Source organism: Mastomys coucha, unplaced genomic scaffold (assembly GCF_008632895.1).
Source record: "Mastomys coucha isolate ucsf_1 unplaced genomic scaffold, UCSF_Mcou_1 pScaffold22, whole genome shotgun sequence".
NCBI lineage: Eukaryota > Metazoa > Chordata > Mammalia > Rodentia > Muridae > Mastomys > Mastomys coucha.
Genome location: NW_022196905.1, coordinates 237,321,493 through 237,348,135, shown reverse-complemented (window position 1 = coordinate 237,348,135; position 26,643 = coordinate 237,321,493). Strand labels below are relative to the sequence as shown.

The window sequence follows — 26,643 nt, the reverse complement described above, 5'->3', positions numbered from 1 at the left end:
GTGTTTTGTAGCAACGAAGAAGCAGTTGGTCTGGTGATTTTATTTTAACTTGTCCATCAGATGCATACTCCCCCCTTTTGATCTATCTGCATAAAGAAGGGTGAAGCAGGAATGATTTAAACCAGAAAAACTTGATGACCTCAACAGAAGATGAGAAATACTTTTTCACTTGATTTTGGATAGAGTAAGATGATTGAATTTCTAAGACCATATATGAGGAAGGTATATGTAGAAATCAATTTAAGAGGGTTATTTACAGGAATATGCATTATAAAATACAATTTTGAGAGAATGAAAAGAATATTGATGAAATATAATTTAAGACTATGGAGTACAACAATCCAAATGTCAACTTTAAGACATAATTCAGTGTTGTGACTTAATATTAAAGAATTAGAATTAATTTGTTATTAAACTACCATACCCTATATGTGAAGCCCTATATGTGAAGATATTAATATATTCATAAGCACACACACATACATAATCACACATACATTCACATATATGTACCATATTAAAAACAAATCATTCCATCTGTTATAGAAATTAATGGATTCTGAAGTAGTTAGATTTCATTTAAAGATAAACTCAGTCATCTTCTTTGACTTAAAGTAACAATCCTCTTTTCAATACTTTTCACATACATGTGCATGTGCATATGTGTGTGTGTTGTCCCCCTTCCCAGTTTCCCCATGCAAAGCTCCCACCCCATCCCCCTGCCTTTATGATTGTGTTCCCCAGCCACTTACCCACTCCAGCCCCACCACCCTTGCATCCCCCTATACTGGGGCACTGAGCCTCCATAGGACCAAGATCCACCCCTCCCTTTGATGCCAGATAAGGCAATTGTCTGCTATACATGCAGCATAGACTTTCTACTGACATAAATTGGGTTTAAAATGGAACTATTTAAATTGGAAAGATGGGGAAAGTAATGGCTGAATTTCTGTAGCTTTCAAGTGATAGGATATAATATAACACCTTCTTGCAGAGGATAAGAAAAAACTAGTAAAGTAGCATAATAATCTGTGGGTGGTGGTGCGTTTGCTTGTGTGTCTGTGTGTGTGTGCATCTGTATTTGTATTTTTATGTATCTTTATGAATAAGGTCAAGAAACACTGAAATAAACAAGGTTCAAGTCTATTAACTTAAGAACATTTTGTTTAATTGCATTCTTTTCATATTTATGTAAGCACATGAATTTTCAGATAGGTACTATATAGTATTTAGCCCAGGGACTAATTTCTGATTATAAATTATTTAAATTCTATCAAAATAATACAGATAAAATTGATGACTCAAGGGATCCACATTGAAGGCATGACCTTTTTAAGAATAAACAATAAGTTCAGCTTAGGATCTATTTTTTGCCAGCACAAGAAGGAGATAGCATATAAAATTATCTTGTCATAGGAGACACAGTTGAAAGTGGGATCATTACTTCAAACCAAAGAAGAGGACTGAGTTTATCTTTAAATGAAAGTTAACTACTTCAGGATTCATAAATTTCTATAGCAGATAGGATGATTTGTTTTTAATATTGATCATTTCTTGAGAGCATAAAAATATTTAGGGGATATATTGAGTCAGTAAAACAACACAGGAAACTAAACATCAAAAATCTAACATATCAAAATATTCCATGCAAAAAACAACATTGATATTTCTTTGTTTTAGTGTAACGTCAGTGAAAATGGGAAAGATGAGATTAGAAGTGGGAGGAATGCTTAGGTATTTCATGTAGATTTCTGAAGGCCTAAATCCCACATATTTATTTGTTACCTGTGTCCTTCCTGGAGCTCATTCCTTCATGCTATGTTTTTAAAGAGGTATATGACATGTTGGACACAAAGGGTGTTTCTAGTTAAAACAATGACACACGAAGCCATTGTGAATAGGGAAGAAAATAAAATCCTGACTACAGCTAAATGGCTAAATAGTTTACTCATAAATTCTATTAGTATCTTTTAAATAGATACAAACTGTATTTCCACCTGGGCTCTATCAACTAGTTTTGACATAATTGAGTTATTTTCTAGATTTCCTTGTGTATATTTCATCTAGTATCTATATATATCCATTTTTCAGTAAATAATAATTATTTTAACTTCATTTTCATGAAAAAATCTCTAGGAAAATAATTTTTCACTTTTGTTTTGTTTGATTATGAACAACATAGATGAATGATAAAAACATATTTCATCCTTACTTATGCACATAAATTAGTAAGTCCAAATAATTTTAACCTTTAGTAGAGATATATAAACTAAACTTTGATCAGTTGTTTATATCTTCTTCAAATTAAAAAATAAACTACTGCTGTAAGAAATAGACAAAAACAATAGACAAAAACTGCTGCTGTAAAAGATAGACCTTATTCTTTCAGGAAAGTTAATATTTACAGCTTGAATTAAACTGACAATAAAGAAGAATAAATGTAAGTAAGAAATTGCTCTATTCTACCATTTTATATACCTTTTCTATCATTGACCACTACTTAAAAGTCACCTTCTATTTAAAATATTTTAGAAGAAGTTAAAATGTACCAAAAAGGCATTTTAAAGTCACTGCTTCAGTTGCATATGCTTATTGGTTATCATATAGTTTCCCTAGAGTATTCATGTATACAAAAGCATTATATATATTTACAATATACATATTTATTTCTGAAGTCCTGAAGAATATTTTGAAAGTTATAACATATTAGTACTTTCTTACTTTCTCCCCACAGCTATGATTATCACCATTAATTTGATTGTGAATTTTACTCTTCAGAGTCATTAGGGGACTTTAAATACTTTTAAAACCAAGAATATGAACAATGAAGACACAAAATCTTACGTTCCATTTGCCAGCATATTAGAAATCCAACCCAAATTTACTGAAATATATAGAGAAAATGTGAAATTCAATGTACTTTGAATCAGCCTTAGATGCTGAAAAGACTGTAAATAGTGTTTAATGAGACATGATAAAGATGAGTCATGAAGTAATTTTTTTCAAATACTATTTTGAATACTAGTAAATATTCCAAGGCTTACTTCTTAAGACATTATATGTATTAACAAGGATGAGAAAAATATGTCTGAAATTACTTACTTATTCATCTATCTATTCATTAATTTATTTCTCTAATTCATGTTATGCTGTTGCTAGATACTGCACGCCAGGCAAGTTACAATAGAAGAAAGAGGGGAGAATTTCACTGACTATCATGTTTCAAGACCTAAGAACAGACTGATGATTTATAAATATAAGAACTCATTGGAAATTTTCTAACTGATGACACAATGGTCTTGTTAACAGATCTGAACTTCAAAATGTAAATTATCGCAAAATAATTTTTTAATAAAAATTTAGAATTCCATGTGAATTTAGAAGGATGTATAATCTAATAATTTATAGAACAAGAATCATGTTATATATCAACATTTTTTAGTTTCTTTCTTGAAAATGTTCTTTGATGAGTTTCAAGAAATGTCTGTATGTTTAAAAATTCAATGGTGGCCATGAAATGCATTCCCTTAATATTACTTCAAATAGTCTTCATTTTCCTTCTTCTTTTTTTTTTTTTTAAAAAAACAGAGGTTCACTAAGCATTTGCAGTCTCCATATAAACCGAATAAATTTGATAAAAATTGCTAAGCCTTAGCCATGTTAATTGCATAGTCTCTTTACAATTAGAAGGAAAGGTATCTAAACAAGTTCTTCATCTATAAATTCTCTGGACATTTTTACAAATTTTAATGAAGGATTAATTATTTAAATAGCAAGAATGCTCATAAGATCTCAAAGTAGAAACTCTTAGATTTCCATATGTCATCTCTGCATTTGTCTCTGTAGTAGGACTCTCTCAGGGTTTACTCCCTTGTATACATTCTTTTCCTTCCATGTTAAAAATTCAGATGTTTTTACATCATTGAAAAATTAAATTTTCTTAATATAGATATCTTAATGTGTTTTAGTGGTACAACGCCCTTCAAATTATCTACCAGAATCAACATTTAGATAAGATGCCCAAGCAGTTATTATCTGCATTAAAATAAAATGAAGTTTTGAATATAGTATAACCAAAAATGTTAATCACAGGCAATTTATATGATATTTGTTAAGTCAATTAGATCCACCATTTTGATTATTTCCTTTCCAACACATCATGAACTTAACATTATAGACTCTTACAACAAAACTTATTCCTAACTAATGATTAGGACCCAGGAGCACCACTATTTTCTGTGATGGATTAAAAAATAAGTGTTTTCAGACATGAACCTGCATCAGAATCACTTGGATTGTGGGGCCTTCATATTGACATTCCCTGCTCTGACATTCTCTGGTTTAAGTTTGTGGGTAAGAAGTCTAATGAATCCTGGTTGATGTAAGTGATGGAAAAAACATGCTTCATTTCCAGTATGCTGTTCAGACAAAAGTTATTAGACATGATGTGGTAAGTATCTGTATATCTTTATACATGCAAAAATTATGGACTGTGTGGATTGTTTTTAATATTGTGGATTCACTAATCAAATAACTCTTACATAGAAAATTTCATCAGCACATATGAACCAACACATTCACATTTATATATAAATGATAGGAAATTTATCTATGTATATCTTTTAAATGTCCTGTTTTATGACTGATCTTCATGCCAGATTAAAAGAAATTATCTCTTCCACTCTTCCATTCTTCACATACATTCACATACATAGTGAATGATGGAACCTGGCAACAGATGGTCTGTGGTGACAAGATTGAGTACATACAGGAAGGAATGGCACAACTGATTCAAGGAAAACCCCGTCATTCCTTGATTTTATAGCATGAGATTCTGACAGAGCTGTCCTTAACTATAGGGGTTAGTTTCTATTTGTCCCTTAAACAGCTATACATTTGTACTGCCCTGATGAGTTGTGTTCATTAAACACCTTCTTACCTTGGCCTTTCATTCTAATTTATTCTTCATGAAATTATGACCCCTGAGTTTCTCCGTGCTCTTAAATGCTGAAGCATATATACTATGTGTTTAACAATAATATAATTTCTTTCTTTCCAAATCTGGTTAGAGTTGGATGGCTTCTCTCTTGGAGAAACAAAAGTTGTCAAATTACTAAGAATCATATCTCCAATGAAAAGCAGTGTCTTTAACAAAAACAATAGTAATAATCAGGAATAACATTTCTTTTGGCATTTCCTAAGAGTATTATGTGAATTAACGAAAAAAAATCAATTTACTCATGAGAAAAGACTCTTGTGTTTTACACATTAAAGGAAATGAAGTTTTAGAATGTGTCAAACTACTACCTTAGAGAAAGAACACTAAAACTGTGACTTCAGTGTGGAAAATTCAATTCAAGAAAAATCCTAATGATTGACTTACTAAGCTTAAGGATTGACAGCTTAAGGATAAACTGAGGCTACTTTGTGTCATAGGGTCACTTCAATTATAATAAGTTCTAGAATGTAAATAGACCTATTTCTTAACAAAATGAAACATAATATAAACATTAATTTTTAACTTTAATGTTCTTTTAAATATGTTATAATGATAGGATGCAAACACTCAATCTTATGGAAGTTCTAACTTTATGCTTCATCAGTTTGTACAAGTCATATGTCACAAGATAGTAGTGACCCACTCACAAACATGATTATTTTTCTTTTCTGAAAGTTTCAAAGTCCAATGGGGTATTCATATTCATATATACACAAAATATTTGGAGCCATTATCATCATATATTAAACCCTTTATTGTTATAGATCATTTCCTTGTTTCCACAGTTCTTTTTATCTATTATCACCTTGGTTGCCATATAGTAATCATATGGTAGCTATTAACATTAGAAATATAAGCCCTCGTACTTTCACTATGTGAGCTCTTCTATGTTGCACATAAAAGTAATAAGTATCATGGAATCATAAATGAGAATTAAAATAGTTCTCTCTCATCCTAGGAAACAGCATGGCATTAAGTTAGTGTTGCTTTTGCAAATGAAACTAGCACATTCAGTACAGGATTCCAAAAGACTATGCCAATCTGAACAGTTCTCTGCACGGTAGTCGTCCCTATAATCTATTCATCTCAGGATAAAATCCTAAGCGTGGTTTTCATATATTATCCACTAGCTTTAAAAACAGCTTTCATTATTGGAAGAGAACACATACAACTCCTCAACAAGATTTTCTTCCAGGGATCTTTGTTTGAGGAAAACTCTATCTTGCAACTACTCATACCCTGATGGTCACATAAAAGCTGTGAGGATTCAAGGTTTAAATCACTCTTCCATGATCCTCCCAAAAGCCCTCTCCAATCCCTGTAACAGTTCGAAATCTCATTCTAGATGCCCGTAAATACACCAATTGGAAAGACACCTGTAATTGCCCAGTGGAGTTTTCAAATACACTTAACTTTGCTATTTCAAGCCACAGACACCAAATGGAAACTAAGGTAATGCTCTTAATTTTCATCAATTTACCACAGCTGAGGTTTTAAAGTGATGAATTTTGCTCCATAGTCTTGGCACAAAGTATCCATGATAATATAGAAAGCAGAAAATGAATCTTTGGCCTAAAGTACCAAACCACAAAAGGGATCTCACTGAGATATTACAAGTAATGGGAGCCCTCTGAAATGATCAGAAACACTGATGATGATTTTACCTTACAGGTCATTCAAACAGTAAGCGCCATGGACAAAGACGATCCCAAAAACGGACATTTTTTCTTATACAGCCTTCTTCCAGAAATGGCCAACAACCCAAATTTCACCATCAAGAAAAATGAAGGTAATATGTTCGGACTTTGAAATGATGCAGGGTTGAAACTAGGAGCTGGCATGCAGTTTCCAAACAATAATGGAAAATATAATTAAATTATTTTTTGTTCACTCATGAGTAGCTGAAAGTCAGTTTATCAGCTGCATGGCAAGAAAATTACATCACTTCCTCTTTCTAATACTGATATTATAGATAAGAAAACTGTTAATGAAAATTAATGGTATCCAAGGGATACTTGACAAGATGAGAATCTCCATTTTCCTCTCCCTAAATATTTCCAGGAAGGCTGAGATCCTGAGATATCTGTTACTGAAAGAACTAGTTAGCACTTTGGAGTTTTTAACTTTTAATTGTCTGTTTACTAAGTCTTTAGGGAAAGTCTATTTTAATTTTACTTGGCTTGTGGGTACACAGTAGAGGTATTTGTTTTAATCCTGTACCAACCTTAATAATAGCAATTAGATCACAAAAACGTTTTTGAAAGGTATTTATTATCAGTAGTATTGGAAAAGTAATACAAATTATTTTTATTTCTATGTCTCTTAGTTACAGAGAATATTTATTCTAGTCTGTTGTTTCTTGAGAGCTTCTTTATATGGCTACTGCTCCATTAAGTGTGGTGTATTGTACTCACAGGCTGTAGCTCAAGTGTTAAGACATCATTTCATGAATATATTAGTATTTATTCAGATACGATGTTTTAAAGGACTGTAACTTTATTTTTGCTCTAATATATTTATCTTAATCTTAACTAACAAGATTGCTAGTATTGTCTGGATCTGTTTTCTTTTTTTTTTTTATAGGCATTTCTTTGCTTTCTAAAATTCACAATATAGAATTTGTACTCAATTAGCCCAGGAAACATTGGGGCATGAGAACTGGGATACTGCTGCCTCAGTTTGTAGGTTAATGTCTTTTGAGAAATTCTACTGTGAAAATAAAACAGCATTTTATGGCTCATGTTAAATGTATCATGGCCTTGTCTTTCACTGTAATATTACTTAGCTCTTTGGAGATGCTTTGAAAAATGTAGATGCATCAAAGAAAAGGAAGCAAGAAGGTCATTATACAGACATTATTTACCTAGCCTGCTTCCATTATTATAAACATTAAAGTGACAACATTCCATTCCATCTCCCTAAAGACGGAGTCCTTATATGTCAGTCTCCCCAATAAGAAACTCTTATCTCAGAACATTATTTTTGTTCTTTTTTTTTAATGAAGATAAGCAGGATTTATCTTTTATGGAAATCTCATGTATAAAGCTTTGCTCAAAGCCTATTGATAAATCCCAAACTTATGATAATATGCAATAATGTAGTCCCTGCTTATTTGATCCTGATCTTACTGCTATCTAGATTGTATATCTGTAAAACACACATCATGTAAGAAGTCAAATGAAGTAATGTGTTCTAATTTGCCATATTCAGATATCTTTATTTTCCCTGCCCAGTCCATAACTTCAAGACTTGCATTTTTATAGCTGTGGTCCTGGAAGACATACATAACACAAGTGTTAGATGAACGGGAAAGTAAATTACTGGACTCTAGAGGAAGTTTAATTCCAGCCTCTATTTTAAATGACAATACTTCTTAAAGGAATGTGTCATCTGATAATGGATTTCATATGTTTTCTGTGAAATGTTGAAATTAGTAGGAAAAAAAATGCAGAGGAAATGCTATGTCATAAATTTCCAGAAACTCTAAACAGAATATTTAAAATTGCATGGATTGTCTGTTATGTTTTGTTTCTAGAAAATAGAAGCCCAAATGTTGGCCTATCTCCCAGGTCTGAAAACAACTCTGGGTGTTACAAAGTGACTCAGGATTTAAAAAGGCACTTCGTATACTACAATTTTTCATTTTAAATCATATAGTCATTTGTTTTGCAAATGGTGACTGGGAAATTTGTTATTCCAAGGGGAAATATTTTTATTAAAGTGGAAGAAGCTGCTGTTCATATTTATGTCTGCAAAACACCATAAACTAGGACTGTCTTATAGAACGTAGGGCATTTGTTCACTCTGATTCTGGATTCAGGACCCAAACATTCAACAAACCCTCATAAAATACATCATGAACCTGAAGGCCTTGAGATTATATATGTAAAGTTTATAATCCTTTTGCCTTTGCCTAGATTATAAATTCATGGACTTTTCTACATAGGCTAATACTGTTTTGCTGTATGAATTGTTTTTGTGAAAATAGGATGTCTTAACAATATACAGAAGCAATTGAAATAATCACAATGTTCATATAGTTGTAGGGATATATGGTAGGTAGACACATAGATTATAAAAGTTAGTACTTAAATAATCTTTATTTTCACTGTTAATGATGTTTATGAGAATGCAAAAGTGATGGTAATATTTTTATGTTATTATTTACTGTGATATCTTTAATGTTGTTAGCATAAGATAAAATCAAATGCTCTAATTATATTTATAGCTATTAATCATTATTTTGTCCTTAATTTGTACTTTTAAATGATTAGAAGTTGATGCTTCTCAACTGAGGTAATTTACAGATTTAAGTTTCTGAGAATAATTCATTTTAATTTTTTTTACATCCAGTATAGCCAGATTTACACTCAAATAAAATAATTTCTCAATTACTTTGATCATCAGAAAATACTTTGCTTTTCTAAGAAACTTGGGGCCATGCCTTTCAACTCAAAATTCTCATGATCTTTCTTAAGTAGATAGGTCCTCATGCAATTTTTCCTCCCTTAATTCATAATCAAAGACAAAATGAAATAGAAATGAACTGCATCTTTTATACTACATAGTTGAATGACTTCACAAATAATCCTTCCACTAAGTTTATAGGAAAAAATATATATACCATAATAAGATAGCAGCTTTCAATATGGAGGAAGGGAACACAGAAGGTCAAATGTGGAGATACAATTTATTATGTACACCTAAAATTCAGAGCGCCATGAATCTTTTAATTTGGTAGTACATACATTGTTTTTTTTTCATGTTTTCATTGGGTGAATTTATAAAAAAAGGGTTTTGCTGACCACATTTCAGTATTGGCTCCTATTCTAACTGTGAAAATGGAAAATACCTAACCATTCAATATAAGAAGACAAGAAAGATAAATGGACCTTTTACAGATATTGAAATATCTTGCTTGCAGGAAATTTGAGGTCTGCAGAAGCTGAGTTCTCCCCAGCCTGCACATTGTAGGTAAAATAATTTTTTATTGGACTTGCAACATCTTTGACTGCTGAAAAGGGAAATTCGTTGGCTTTTCCTAAAATACAGAGATGACTTAACCCAGGGAAATGTAGAAACGGAAGTTCTCTTGTTTAAGGACAAGCTATGAGAGGAAAATACACACTACACCTAAAATTAGTTTTTGCTTGGTTATGGTTGAGAAAAATATAGCAAATAATCATGATCTCAAATGAAGTTGGCTTTTCTCTCCTTGAAAATTTCTGAGTTATCCCTAATCCTGTTGCTAAGCCACTCTATGGCTATCATTGTATCTCAGTGAGAAAGTATCAGAGTAATATATATGAGACCATGGAGTCAAACACAAAAAAATAAGTATAATTTTTCACAACAAATGATTTTTATAATGTAAATGACAAAGACTGCTAGTTCAGCTTTTGAGTAAACATGCTTTGCATTACTTCAATGTCTATAAAATATTTACTTGTAAAGATTGCAAGTCAGATTTTGTCTTCAGAATTCTATCTCAACTTGAAGTTGGCCTACTTCTAGTATATATGATTTATACATTCTATACTATGAAAATATTTACCATAGGAATAGTAGTTCTACAGATATTTTACTATCAGTTCAGTTTGCTTGTCTATCATACCAGGATAACAGTTCTTGGCTTCTACTGGGCTCTGTTGCAATGTATATAAAGAGCCATTCATACTAAGACATTTCTGAAGATATGGAAAACCACGCAATAAACAGGACATGATCTTTTTCTGTATGAATCTTATTTCTTTTTGCTTTTTTATGTCTGTGCTTTTAGTTTAGCTTTGATACTTTTCTTTATTGATTTTTATTAATAAATTATTTTACTTATTTATATCCCAAATGTTGCCTGGCTCCCTTGTGATGCCCCCATACAGAGTTCTTTCCCCATGTCCTTCAATTCATCTCTGAGAAGGTCTTCTTTCCCCCAGGCATTCCCTCACCATGGGGTATCAAGTTTCTAAAAGATTAAGCACATCCTCTCACCTGAGTCCAGATAAGGCAGACCTCTGCTCAGGCAAGCTCCTGTATGCTCTTTTGTTGGTGGCTTAGTCTCTGGCAGCTCCCAGAGTTACAAGTGAGTTGACACTGTTAGTATTCCTATGGGGTTGCAATCCCCTTCAGTTTCTTCAATCCTTTCCCTAATTCTTCCAAAGGGGTTCAAGACCTCAGTCCAATGCTTGGCTGTGAGTATCTGCACATCTGTCACAGCTGCCAGGTCTTGGGTATTGGAGAGTATCTCTAGAAAGTTCCAGAGACCTGAAATGGGGGAGGCTCCCAGGACTCAATGTGGGTGACCTTAGCCAAAATGCTCAACAATGGGGATATGGAACAGAAGAGACTCCCTCCAGCAGTTAGACAGTGTCCCCAGTAGAGAGATGGGGATACCAACCCACCTTCAAAATTTTCAACCCAAAGTGTATTGTTGAGAAGGAACAGGGGAAAAAATGAAGAAGTGACTGAAGGAATGGCTGACTAGTGACTGGCCAAACTTGGGATCCATCCCATGGGTAGGCATCAAACCCTGATGTTCTTATTGATGCTATATTGTGCTTGCAGACAGAAGCCTAGCATTGAGGTCCTCTGAGAGACTCTACCAAGCAACTGACAGAATCTTATTTCTTAATTCTTCATCACTCCTTTAGCAAATCATTCCTAACTATGTCTCCTGTAATTTTTCTTGATAGACATTTTTAATGCAGAAGATTAATTTTGAATGTGACATCATCAATAAACACATCCTCACCAAAAGACTGTACAATCTTCTTACACTATAACATACTCCTCAATGTGTTATTTTAGAAAGACAAATGACTTATCCAAGAAAAGCAAGCATGAAGAAGGGGAAATGAGGGTTCTCAGATTTATCCATGAGTACAAAAACTAAAAGGAACTTTCCCTCTAGTTTTTTTTTTTTTTATCTCTTTCAACAAAGTGAACCTTAGATTTCTCTTCACAGTGGCTTTGCCTTTTTGAATGTTCTGGATCACTTTCTATCTTAATACTGATTTATGGGAACTATAAATGAGATATTTGCCTATGTTTGACAGCCAATCTATTTTTTTTTAAACCTTTGTCAATTGTCAGCTAATATCAGACTCCTATTGAACTTAAATAAGAAATCTAAGGCCTAAAGCTTAAAGCAGATTTTTCTGATCACAAGCCACCCAGACTGGAAATCTTTCCTCCTGTGGAATTATCAAGAAATCTTTTCTTCTATTAACTATGGAAATAGGTCCTTCCTTCCATTTTTAAGAAAATTATATGCCTCTACCTGGAAGTTGACTATTAGTTCTCCTTGTTTATCTAGCCCCAGTCCAGTTACAGGAAAGGCCATGTGTGCTACTTTTCATTATCATAGGCCTCCTTAAGTCTTCTGCCAGTCTAGATACTTTGAAATAAGGAAAGCCTATTATAAATTATATTTCTTTCCTCAAGTGCACATTACTAGAAACCCCATTTGCCTGCAGCAGCAAATCCAGATACTGCCTTCTCCAGATTTCTCTCTCTCTGCCTCTGTATCTGTCTCTGTCTCTGTCTCTCTGTCTCTCTCTCTCATATATATATATATATATATATATATATATATATATATATATATATATATATTCTGTGCCTTGAATATAATATATAATTCTTCATGTAATGCAATATTAAAACTGCACTCAATTACTACAGCAAACGTTGCCACAGCATACTCACCAAACCAAATGGTTGATATTGCAATAGATATTTCAAACTTTGTGCCTACTGAGGGTGGGTCTTCTTTTTCAATCACAAAATACATGGCTCAATTTTCACCAAAAAAATCAGTGGGATCTCTAATATGCAAAATAAGCTTATGTATAAAACTGAAAATAATTCTGCTGTACATAAAACATAATTTATTATCTATTATATTAATCAGCAGTATGCTGTTGATAACAGTACACTTATGTTCATAAACTTCAATTAAGGATAATATGTAAATTATGGAAAGTTGGAAATATATTGATCAATCATTTTATGTTAACATATATGACTATGAAATATGGTTCAGACAACAGGATGATTTTATTTTCTTACCCTCATGTTAGTTTTTAGTTTCTGTATTTTCTTTAAAAAAATTCATGGGTAAGTTATTTTCAGAAATGCAATTTCTTTGCATTTGTCCTTTGCAAATATTGAAAAATCTTAAAATCATTACTCTGTTCAGGTATAGCAATGCCCTTATTGTCTAGTTCTCAGTGTGTGTTATGGGAGATAATTAAGCTTAGGCCATTGAAGGACACTGAGATATAATTTAGAAACAGCATATATCCATATGTGTGTTTCCACAGACTCTATCAAAGCTTCTCTGTCACTTTGCTAGCAACTGTTCCCAGTCTTTATACCACATTCTATTAAAGGAGATCCAAGGATCCAAAGAAAAATAAATGAAACAGTCAATTGTATGTGCATGTTTACCTTAAATTTACATTTGTTGCTTTCAAGATGCTAGAATATAGATCCTTGATTTGAGAATGCTGCTGTCAGAGAAATTTCTAAAGAAAGAATTAGCTTTTAAATAAAAATGAAAAATAGTTTCTAAAGAAAAATACAAGAGTACCTAGAACACTAGGTGTTGTATACAGCACAAGTTAGAGTTGACCTTTGCTTTTACTCAGGCTTCCTTCTGCTTTGCTACTGTTTATGTCATTGAAGAATAATGTTACTTATTGATTTATCATCAACTTCCAAGCTCAGAAATAGATCTTAGCTATCTGTGGGTATCAGATAAACATGATTGCTCTTAAAAACGGAACCCAGGTTTAATATTAAAATTTAAAATGTAAAATAAAACAAGCCATTTGTCTATGCAAATTTTCCACTTCTAGAAACGTACTAAGCATAGTTGGCCATCATTTCATCTCTGTTCACCAAAGAAGTATGCCTATTGGATTAATATGAATATTTTGTAGACAAAACACTAGGCACACATGAAATTCTGTCTGGGGTGTGATTTAAATGTTGCAACCAACTCCTGAGGTTCACACAGTTAGATATAGAAACAATACGGAGAAAAGAAGTAGTCAGAGAAGAGATAAAGAACAATTGGTGAAAAATGTAAGAGTGGGAATCATACATAGCTGAACATTGCAAAAGTTGACTGGGAGTGAATTAGAATAAAGGATAAACAAAACCTAGAACAACAGAAAATGAAGGCTTAATAACAAGCTACATGCACATTAGGATCTTTACACGTCTTTGTACAATCTATAAGAACTTGTACAAAAATAGAAACAATCTTGTTCTGTTAACTCCCAGGTGGAATTAATATTTACTCTTATGCCATTCTTAATATTAAAATAATAAGAAAAGTAAAAACAAAAATGTTACTGTGCTAAGTTCATAATTGACAAGCTAGAAATGAACAGTAGCTAACTTTTCTTTTTCTTCTCTTTCTATACAGTTCTTGTGAGTAACATCAATCCATTTCATCCACTTATTCTTAAAAATCAAAATATCACTAAGAAACCAGAAATGAGTGGTTGGGTGATAACCAATACTATGTCTTATTGGACCTAATCTACTTGGCTAGCAACCAAACATGTCAGTAAGCCTTTTCCATGACTAAAGCACAGGTAAATGAAAAAAAGGAAAGAGGGATATTTGTATAACATGAGTAGTTCATTGAATATATTTCTCATTATGATAAAACAAACTAAAATATAAATTAAGAGTAACAAACATAATTTTCCATAATATTAGAAAATATGTATAGTTAGTGAAAAATGGGATATGTGAGAGTTTGTAAGGTTATACCCTATTTAGTATAGTTGTAATATATGAGTAATGAGTTACGTAGGTATTGATTGAGAGTTAAAAGTTTTGAGTATAATAAATATGAAACAACAGATCAGTGAATTTGGCTGTAACTTTTATTTTCCATCATTGTTCCCTAAACTCTTGGTTCATTTTTGGATTCAAAATGTGAAACTAGTTAGATATTAAATTCCTTCATGGAATTATACTTATCATAGAATGTAAACTTCTGTTCTCTACCTTCAATACCTAGCTAAGTTCTAATCACTGAGAGTAGCTATAATATACTGTCTTCTTGTTTCTATTGTTAGCAGGTCCTGTGAACTTTGCTTTCTTTGCTAACTTTGCAGTACTACATGACTCCTCTTAAGGCAGTTAGAAATCAAGGAATATCTCCTTCACATGCTCTACTGTTCTGAATAATAGATCATATATTTACTTATTATTCATTTCTTCATTTATTTGATATCCATTTATTTATTGCCTCATACATATAAGAGAGTGCTCTGTCAGTTGGAAATAAAGTAGGGGATAAAATCGATATTGACGTTCCCTACTATATAGTGCATTTTGTTCTACTAAGGATTCATGTTTTGAATATCAATTGAATTCTCAAAGAGGATGCTATAATTTTGCAGGATTATTTGTTCTATAGTATAAAATTTATAAACTGGTCTGCATAATCCTATGACTTAGAGTGAGATTTTCCACATTCTAAATTCTATGCTTAATTTCTGAACCTATCCTTACATAAAAAAGTGTTTTCATTGGCTTTCTCATATTCATCTTAAGGAAACATTTGACTGGTTAGAATGGTGATATCAATCTATAATCATGGACAATGGATTCTCCACCTAATTTCATATTGATATTTCTATCATGAGAAAGTCTAGTTGAGGAATGTTGATGTACACTATTAAATGCAAGATCCAAACATGTTGGTGAGATGTTGTAATTGATATTTAATCTCAAACTTGGGTTTTTACTTTGCCTTTAATCTTTCAGTTCCCAGATAAAAAACACACAACTTTCATATTCATAATAGCCCTTAATCGGCACTAAACTTGGACAAATATCTTTCAGCTATTATATTGTTCTAACACTAACCTCACTATATGACTTGCTATGTTCCATCTGAACTGCTTTTACCAAAATGCACAAGGAAGTATGTGCAATTTATGTAGTAGCTGACATACTTCATTTTCTTTCTGAAATTTCAAGAGAAATTATGCATATATGTGAATATAATATTTACTCCAGAAATTTCAGGATAAAATCTCCAGGTACTATGATACCAGATAATATTATTTAAAAAGTACTCCTCTATAACATTAATGTGTCTCTATCTCACTATGTTGTGGCAGAAAACTTGACCTATTCAAGAACAAAATATTCTCATATGCCAAAAGAACTCAAAAAGTGATGACAGCTGTTTACGATACTTCGGTTTTAGAAATTCTTCATACCTTTTATAGAAGGAACAAAGAAATTAAAGAAATCTCTTGGGATTATTAATTATTTGTTCAAATGTATTTGTCAGGAAGTTGTTCAGAAAATCAGAGCTCAAGGACTTGTTTGTAAAAGAAAGTTTCCTCTATATCTTACAAATTTAGTGAGGGAATTTCTGATATACAAGCTATTAACTTAAAGAGTAAAATAATAGGCCAACATTGTTTTTAAAATGAAATTGTCACAAGATATCCGATGGATAGCAAAAATCTACATGACCACAAGACTTTCCTGCCTGCAGAAAGATTAATATTTTTTGTTATTCTGATGTGTTTAAATCTTATTTTGACAATTTTTGTAAGATATCAAGTGTTCCTAATACAGTGAACATGAGTTCAGTTCAATAACGAAAAAAAGATAAACAAATAGTATATATATCAGTAACACACATGCAAGATTATGTCACTATATCTTCAAATCATTAAAAAATAAACTATAAAAGGGGGACTGGAGAGATGATTAGTAGAAAAAAGTGTTTTCTTCTCATACAGAGAACCTGAGGTTAATCTCCAGTCACCTGTGTAAAATGTCTGGCAGGGTAGTATTCATCTATAAAGCACACTTGGTTAGGGCACAAGACATCTAAAATAGGCATCTCCTGAAAAGTCATTGGCTAATAACTCCAGCAGAATCAGTCAGCTTTGGATTCAGTGAAAGATCCTGTTACCAAAAAAATAATGTTTAGCATGCTGGAGATGAAGCCAAATAATAACTTCTGACTTCTACATACATGCATTTGTGTATATCACTGTAAACACACTTATACATGTACAAACACAAATGAAAAAAATGCAAGTACAATTAATTAATAAATGATTAATAGAGTAGATAGATAGATAGATATGGATGGTTTGATAGACAAACAGGTGAGACATAGCATGAAACACATATTTTGCATGTGTTCTGAAACTTTAAACCAGCATAAAATTAAATTCTGTTATCAATGTTAATATTTAAAGTCTCCCATGGAAAATTTCAAAATGCTGAAGTGAAAATTATAATTATTTTTCTCAGAACAACAAGATGAAATATATATATATATATATATTTATATATATAGACTATATATATGTATATATAGTCTATGATTAGGTAGAGAGGAATTGGGGAAGAGTTACCTTCCCTATCAATCATAAATTGAGAAAAATGTCACCCCAGAGTTGCACACATGTCAGTCTTATAGATGCAAATTAATAATTTAGATTCCCCCTTTTCATATTTGTCTAGATTGGTATCAAGTCGACCAAAAGCAATTAGCATGGGATGTTAAAACTGAAGGAATTAAAAACAAAGGATCTTCAGTGTTTCAATGAATGAAAACAAGAACTACCCACTTATTTATGAACAGAACAGAAGGGAAATAATAATAACTTAGTCACAATGAAATTGTTGATTAAGATGATGAAATTGAGATAAACACTGAGATACTTAAAGTGTAAGAGACATTTTCAATGAGAAATTTTGCTTTTAACATATTAATCATTTGCTTAGTTCCCTTACACAATATCTTTGAAAATAACTGGTGCAATGTTAGCAAAGAATTACTTGCTTATTTCCCTCAAAAGAATTTTTTTTGTCAGTACAGTGTACCATACCTAGACCATTATGAATACAAGGCAAACTCTCTCATTGAGCTATAAGCTCAACCCTAAAAGTACGATACCCAATACTTAAAATGGATTATTGAAGTATATGTTGAGTCATATTTTTTAGCATATAGCTTTGAGTTTTAGGATATGAGAACTTCATATTTTGGGAATGTTGGTTCTCAAGAGAACAATGCCCTTTACAAATGGCAGATGATTAGAGATATTTGATTTTAATATTCAGTTTCTTGGTCCACTCATTTCTCTTTAAATGACATACTTTGGTTGCTTTAATCATTTATATGCATACATATATGTGAAATGAAAGTAGAGGTAGAAGTATCTGTAAAGTAGACTAAATAGGGGCTACAACAGAAGGCAATTGGAATTTGAATGTAAGCATGATACACATATATTAAATTTCCCAATGAAACACTTCATTTATACAATAAATATATACTGATAATTATCTTAAACAAAAATCCATGAAGAAGCTAATAATATCAACTTGGGAAAGCTTGTATGAAGATAAACAGATGAAGGGTTATGCTACAAATAGGTTGAATAACTCATAATAGCTAGGATATCTCTGCTCTGAAGTTCTCTATTTCAACAAACTGTGTTCTCATTGATTACCTATGTTTGTATTTAAAGGGATAACATGACATCAGAATTTCTAAGAACAGAGATATAAACTATTGCACAAACTACTCTCTCAGTATTGCTATGTTGAAACATTATGACTAAAAACATTTTGGGGATGAAAGGGTTTAATTAGCTTATATATTCCAAATGGCAGTGCATTGTGGGAAGCCAATGCAGAAACTCAAAAGAGATAGGAGCCTGGAGGAAGGGGATGATTCAAAGGTCAAGAAGAATTACATTTTAATAACTTATTCCGTATGGCTTGCTCATCTGGTTTCTTATTGAACCCACGACCACAATCGCACATATGGGACTGAGCTGGACAGGTATGCCTAAAGCCCTATCTTATGAAGGCATTTTCTGAACTGAGGTTTCTTTCTCTGAAATGACTCTAGTTTCTGTCAATTGACATAAAACACTAAGCAGTAAAATCAGACAGTCCCTAAGTATGGCCACTTCTGATTGTCTTTCTTTAGAGTGTCAATGAGATTTAGTGTTCTGTTATGTATGTTGTGTGTGCCTCAATCGAGATGCTGAGGTTCAGAGGAGAAAATTTGGTCTTAGGAAAGTTATTTATTCTGATAAGAGACCTAGTGTTACTCAGAAGACTACTCCAAAATACTCTCAAAATGATAAACAGGAAGAGGTTATCATTTCATGATCAATTCCAGACTCATTGGTAGCTTCATTTTGTCCATTTAGTGTTGGGATTGTGGAAGTAAACAATTAAAAAGTGAAAAATTATATTGCTCTGGACTGGTGTCTTCCAATATAAGTGGACTATAGTATCCAGAGTATCAAAGGAAAAACTAAGACTCCTAGAAAAGTTGTAGAAAGTAGAAAATCTCTGAGCAGGCATTGATGTAAGCCTAGTACTCTACATAATCCCTTTATAGTTCTTGGTTTGCTTGGACTTCACATTCATATAGATAGATAGATAGATAGATAGATAGATAGATAGATAGATAGATAGATAGATAGATAGATAGATATGTTAAGTGGTAGAATTGCCCTTTAATTATCTACACCATAAATAGAAATGTGATCAAGAGTCAAAATATTAAGCATTCAAATGTCTTGTCTAATGATCATTGCTTTGTGTTGCAAGGGTACCTCATGATGTGATGTGGCCTTCCTCTACTTTCACACACTTAGTTACTACAGTTCACAAAGGCCAGCTTTCAGAATGAGATCTTCTTAGATCACATGGCTTGACTTACAGATTCAGAGGACTTTCTATCATTATTCTGTATCTGTTCTTCAATCCACAGTTATAGATGGCCTAGACTATGGACAATTGACCCAACTGAGCAGTTTTCTGTATTTACACTGATGAAATGTTCTCAGATCTGCTATTCCATTGTGCTTGTTGTTCTCTGTGTAAGTAACCTGCACACAGGAAAGTAGACTATGAATATCAGACCGCAATTTTCCTGAAAATCTATGATTCCAATAAAATGCCCTTGTTTAGTGTCAGAGGGATATCATCTCATTGTCTTTGAAGTCCGTAAGTCTGTAGTTTTTCAAAAAAATCTATTATATTTCCCATTGACCTTTTAGCGTAACAGGAACCCTCTGCTGGTAAGTCCTCCCTGTCCACTGGAATGCCTTGATTAAAAGTTCCATCGCAGTCAGAATTAGTAGAGGAAGGTTAATTTTAAATGCAAGTTCAGTATGGAAAACAAAGTCAGGTAGGGAGCATGAGTAGGCCAGTAGCATCAGAGCTGTGGGTGAACTCAGTGAAGGGATTCCTCCACTTCCCTGAGGAAGCTTTTTGATAAGGAATGACTCTCCTGTTCAGAAAATTATGAATTACAGTTGTCTACTATGTGATTTACATTGTGTTACATTCTAATATGTCATCGTGAGATGTGACATAATATAATGTGACAGATTGCTAAATTTTTAGAGCAAGAAAACTTTTTTTATATTCAGAATCTGCTATCAAATTTGATAGCAGCTATCAATCCATTTTTCTTTTCTACAGACAGATCAAAAGTCTGATGTACATGAAAAGCAGGTCATTTTGAGACAGCCACAAATACTTCAGTGCCTACGCATCTCAGGAATGATAAATCAGTGGTGTAAGAAGTACTTTGAGAGCTGCAATGGTCTTTACTTAAACTTTCCTTTTTTTTTCTTTTTTAGATTGTTGCAGAGCATAAATTTATTTTATAGATATTACTAAAATGATGATTATATAAATTATTTGTCTACAGCAATGAATTGCACCTGGAGATTATTTTATAATCCAGGATGCATTATAATCAATCATGACATCACAGTTGGGTCAAGTTTTCAGAAATACACTGATTCTCTGATCTTAATGATCCTTACCATTATCATTTTAACCTGAATATAGTCACAGTCTGATCTGAAGTCTGCCCAAATAAATTAATGTTTTCTACTTATCTAATTCTTAAAACAAGGCAGAGAGCTGTGTGATTAAATATGCTAAATGGGCAGTTACAGAATGATTTCGCACATCATATCTGATTTCTTTTTACTTTTCAGGCCCCACTTGTCCTAACTATATGAGAGGAATTTGAACAAGATGAATATATTCCTTATATATCTCAATTAGATATCCTTTACAAGTCAGAGTTTATTAACTGTGCCAATGAACAAGTTTCCTTGAGACATTACTGTCTGCAAATACTAGGTTAGTTTAAGTCTCTCTATCACCCTTTTGTAAAACTAAACGTTTAATTATACTTTCTTATTATGTCACACACATATGAAGCTTCTGTGAGTGAAACATCAGTGTGAAAGATCGCAATACCTGTGGACTTCGAATCACACAGGATCCACAGAATACCTTCCTCCTCACTTTCAAAATCATCACAAATAGTAGCCTGATAACACAGCAAAGGGCTCTGCCCTGCTATAAATATACAATTGTAATCTCTGCCAGAAAAAAAATTACTTTATACTCAATTTGTTTCACAATGGAACAAAGGATTGAGAGTGAAACCACTTCTCTATACTCTCACTGTGCCTTCAGAAAGATACTTTGTGAACAAGACAGAATAAGCCATAGTCGATGTTTATGTGTCCCTGACAAAGAATGATGAGACTCTGACACTTTTCTCTGCCACAGCCAGGTGTCATTGGTAAACTAGATGAGTCAGTCATCAAATAAATCACTAAATATTTAAATAAGATAATAAATAAATAAATACATAAATGAGAACAAAACCTTAGGTTTTAGATAATGACAAATTAAAATTGCAACCCTCTGATTTTCTTTTTCTTTTAATTTATCCTTTTGTGCCTTATTTTTGAACGTGTATTGATGCCTTAAGAGTTAAGTGTGATACTTAAAAGATTAATAAGTTGCCATGAAGTTTGATGTGTAATCATAGGTAGCATTTATTCACTGCTCAGCAATCTAATTTTTAGTTAGTGATAATTGTGAGAGATTACTGACAAGTAGAAGATGCTCTTTTTGTACCATGTGTCCGCTGCTACTACTTGCTTAGAATGCAGAATACTTAAATGTATTTGTAAAACTGATATATCATATATTACTTATCTTTATCCTTTTTTGGGGACTGTCCTAGAATCTTGCCCATACCCTTTTTCCTCAGCAAGTGTTATTTTACATATAACTCATTTAATAACATTTGAACAATAATGGCATCAAAGTGTCTAACATTCCTTTAGGGAAATAAGCTATAAGAAATATCTAGAAATATATTCTTAAGGTTTTTAGGTGTTAGCAATTTAAATTTTATCTCATTCAATGCCATGCATGGGCACACTTCCTTTTAAATACAGATTTCAAAAAGTCATTGTCAGCTGTAATCTCACTGTTACATGTATTTAATCTGCCACTAGTGATAAAGCATCTAAGCACAGTGTGTAAACTTACACAACTGTACCTATGCAAACAGGTGACACTCTCTACTTTGGCCATGGGTCTGCAGATTTCTGTTTTAGATAGCTTATACTATGAGAATCATTTCCTGCATTGAAAGACAGAACAGTGAGTAAGCAATTTGGGTTCCTAACCAGAAAGCCACAAATAGTAAATTTCATTAAATTATGTTTCTAAAATGAATAGTTCTTTTAGTCATTGTGTTTTATCCCATCTCTTAAATAACCCAATTAACACTTTTAACATTTTGTCTAAAAAATATTCTGCCAGGTCTGAAAATTCTAATGACTTTCTAATAAGTGCATATTATTTGTATGAAAGAATGGATTCCATTATGTGTGTAATGGTTTTCACAGATGTATGTAATTTATTTTGATCACATTCAATATTATAATTTTTTGTAAAAAGCCATTTTTCTCTAGTAGGAAGATAAGATTACAAAAGCAAGGCATATGATCAAATCAATACAAATGTCATAAAAAACAATTATATTTTGCAAACAACGTGAACTAATAAAATCCAAATTAAGACAGGTAAAACTTAAGGAAATTGTTCTTGTCATTAGAGACAAGTAGATGGTTTTTCTACTGTGTGACTTGGTTTACTATCTGACCTGTTTGCCTGTAGCATTTTATCACCTTCATTTGTTGTACTAAGGAGAGTGTCTTTTCAAGCAATTGTTCTAAGTCTTCTAATTTAGTTTTTAGAATTTTTTTCCACCTGGATGTAAAGGAAATGCTCTATCTTTTAGGTTTCTAATATTGTGTCCCAATATAGGGTACTGATATCTTTATTAGTTGGTTATTCTATAAAACAAAGTATCCTAAAATTAAATATGCAACAAACTTCCAAAAATTAAGTAGCCCAAAGCCATGATTTTAATTACTTATAAGGATAATTTTGTCATTGTTTCTTTTTATATTTATTTCTATTTGTTTAATTTAATTGACTAATTTAAAATTTTTAAAAACGTTTCGATTATGTCATGCATATACGTAATTGATTTGCTGTGATTACTTTCACTCCTCATTTCCTCATATATCTGCTGCTCACTGCTCACTCTTACTGGTTCCCTTCTTTCCTGACTTCAAGCTTCTATCCAGAGCCACTGAGTTTAGGACTGCTTGCAGGACCGTATTTACTGAAGTGTGGACAGTTTACCAGTAGCTATACCATTGAAATAAGCGATACTTCCTCCTTTGAAAACCATTAATTGTCATTAGATCTTCAAATATCTCTGTGGTCTCATGACATCACCAATCCCCAGCATACATATCTAAGCTTAAATGTTGAAGGTCCTCTTTCGAATGCCTTGTACATCATATCCACTGGCGCTGTGTGTTCCTGGTTTCAATGGCTCTGCAATGTGCAGAAGACAGCATTTCATAGCACTCTTCTTACCTTCGAGCTTTAAACACTTTTTCTGCTACTTCTTTTGCAGTATTGAGTTTGAAGCAAATAATATAAATTCCTTGTTAAGGGCTGAACACTCAATAGTTACATATTTGCCACTCACAGATGAATTGTGATTTTTTTTTCTATGAAATTTCTTCTAGTGGGAAGAAGTATTTTGCCCAAAATGAGAGCAGCACTAGTCTATTGATATAATGATAAAAATGTAAAATTTTCATTATATATTTTATATTATATAAATATTATATATTTTATTATACACACACACACACACACACACACACACAAAAGGAAGCAATCTCCTCCCCATCGTGTGCCCTATAGCCTGTGGTCTTAACCTTAACCATGGAATTTTTTTAGATTTATTTTATTTATTTTATGTGTATGAGTACACTGTAGCTGCACAGATGGTCAAGAGCCATCATGTGTGTGCCTACTGTTGAACTCAGGACCTCTGCCGGCCCAGCTCGCTCTGGCCCAGCCCTCTCTGGCCCAGCTCACTCTGGCCCTGCTTGCTCTGGCTTAATTTACTGCAGCTGTCTTCAGAAACATCAGAAGAAGGCATCTGATCTCATTACGGGTGGTTGTGAGCAACCATGTGGTTGCTGGGATCTGAACTCAGGACCTTCGGAAGAGCAGTCAGTGCTCTTACCTGCTGAGCCATCTCGCCAGTCCTTTTGTTCAGTTTTATTGTACTGCATACACAGTCCTTCTTGTGCATCAGGTCTCAAATCCCATAAAAATTATGTGGGTTATCTACCTCAAAACATCATGGCACAACTGGGCATATCATGGCCCCTTGGCAGGGTATTATTGTATCATGCTGTGTCTACAGCTTGGTAAGTCTATTGATGGTATTTTTCTCTCCTAGTAACCTATAGAGAAACCTCCTGGCACTTGAATGTTATGAAGCAGAAATGGAGATTCCAGTTCAATTTACGGTTGATTTCCTCATGTCCTGTATAAAAACTAACTTACCATGTAATTGTAATGGATAATCAATTATTTGTTTCCCCTTTTTATCTGGTTAAGTTCAGCTAGACCAAAAGTGCAGACTGGCCTCCTGACATATGTTATTACTGGTTTGGCACTCTTTGGGGAGATGGAATGATTTTCTTACATGCATCTGGTCCTCTGGAAAATAGTACATGTATGTTCACAAGATTATAAAAGACCACCTAATACAGGGGAAAGGGAAACCAGACATTATCCACTGCTCTCTTGGCCAAAGAAATATTCAGTATTGACTGCAAACTTGTTCTACGGGTACCTTGTTCTGAAGCACAGTTGTGCAGAGATCTCTTATGAATCCTTATGTAGCAGTAAATACATGAGAAAAAACTTTTATTTTTGAGCAAAAAAAATTCTCCAAAGGAACACAAAACAAATATAAATAAATAAAAACTTTCTAAGACAATAATTGTCCACCAATCCTTTCAAAGACATTAGATGGAACTTTATCAATGAGAAAAATATTAGACAAATGAGAATCTACATATCAATTCAAAAAGGAAAAGATCTTAACTAGTCACAACTGGATACAACTCAATGAGCACACACACACATACCTGTGTGTGTGAGGGCAGAATAAAAAGTTAAAGCATGATTAAATATATAAGTCCCCTTCTAAACTTGCTGAAGAAAGAAATTCAGAAGACAAACAATACAGTGTGCTTTATTTCATGTAGAGATGTCTTCAGGGATGAATCAATCAAATTGTGCCTATTAGGCACAGAAGTAGGAAGCGTTTATGAGAAACAAGCAACTGTCAGCTTCATATTCAAGTACAGACACTTCGAGATGAATCATTGATGGAAAGATGCTGACAGGCCGATGAAGTCATCATTGTACTTATGTTAGAACATTGAAATTCATAGCAGCAGAATGACTATCACTCAAATATTCTCTGGGTCAGTTCAGGAGTATGCTAATTCTTTTAGCCTTATAGATATTCATAGAAAGCCAGTACTAGCCTTGGTGTTGGGGGGGGGTGCGGGAGAAGGATCTCCATGGGACCTCCTCAGCTAACAACTCAACCAAATGCAACTTTGTAGCAGTTTATCATTAGAAATCATTTCCTTGATTTTATTTACTTACTTATTTTACCAGTTGTGTTTATTCCTACTCTAGGTCTCTGGCCTATCTATCTCTGGTTCCTGGCCATCCAAGGAGAGTTTAATATGGGTTCTCTCTCATAGAGTGGGCCTCAAGTTAATCATACATTGGTGGTCCATTCCCACAAGTTAAATGCCATCATTGCCTCAGCACATCTTGCAGGCAGGATTAATTATTGTGGCTGGGTTGGTATCCATGTTTCTCTTGAGGTAGCCTGCAGAGCGCCTTTGTCATCAATGAGTCTAGAACATAAGGATGTAAGTTCCATGCAGGACCAGCTTAAACCATATATGTTCGATGATGTGTACAGATGTTGTTCTTGACAACAGAACCTCCACTGTCAGTTTGACAAGGGCAACCCTCTGTCCAAACATCAGCCTTGGTTTTGGGGGGAATCTCCATGGGAACTCCTCAGCTAACAACTCAATCAAATGTAATTGTGTCTCATGAGTGGAAGTTTTGCCTGTCTACAAGAGGTAGCCAGTTGAGACTCTGTTTCCCCATTACTAGGAATCCTTACTAGGATTACCCTCTTAGATTCCGGGAAGTTTCCAGTATAATAAGTTCCAACATAATCCTAATGACCACCAATTCCAGCTGTTTATCCCCACACTCTTTCCCTCCAGTCTAGCCTCCTACAGCCATCTGATACCTCCTCTCCCATTTTCACTTGCCCCAAGTCCACCCAGAAAATCTCTTCTATTTTTCCT

The 26,643-nt window shown here is 33.1% G+C and overlaps 1 protein-coding gene across 7 annotated transcripts in view; it reads left to right on the top strand.

The window, feature by feature from the left end:
- The window catches only part of Cdh8 (cadherin 8), a 377,695-nt gene that overhangs the window by 301,680 nt on the left and 49,372 nt on the right, over positions 1-26,643 (top strand). For all 7 annotated transcript variants that reach the window (XM_031341029.1, XM_031341023.1, XM_031341026.1 and 4 more), the window contains one exon: positions 6,671-6,788. In XM_031341029.1, coding sequence (XP_031196889.1) covers positions 6,671-6,788 — 118 coding nt within the window. The remainder of the gene's footprint in view (positions 1-6,670; positions 6,789-26,643) is intronic.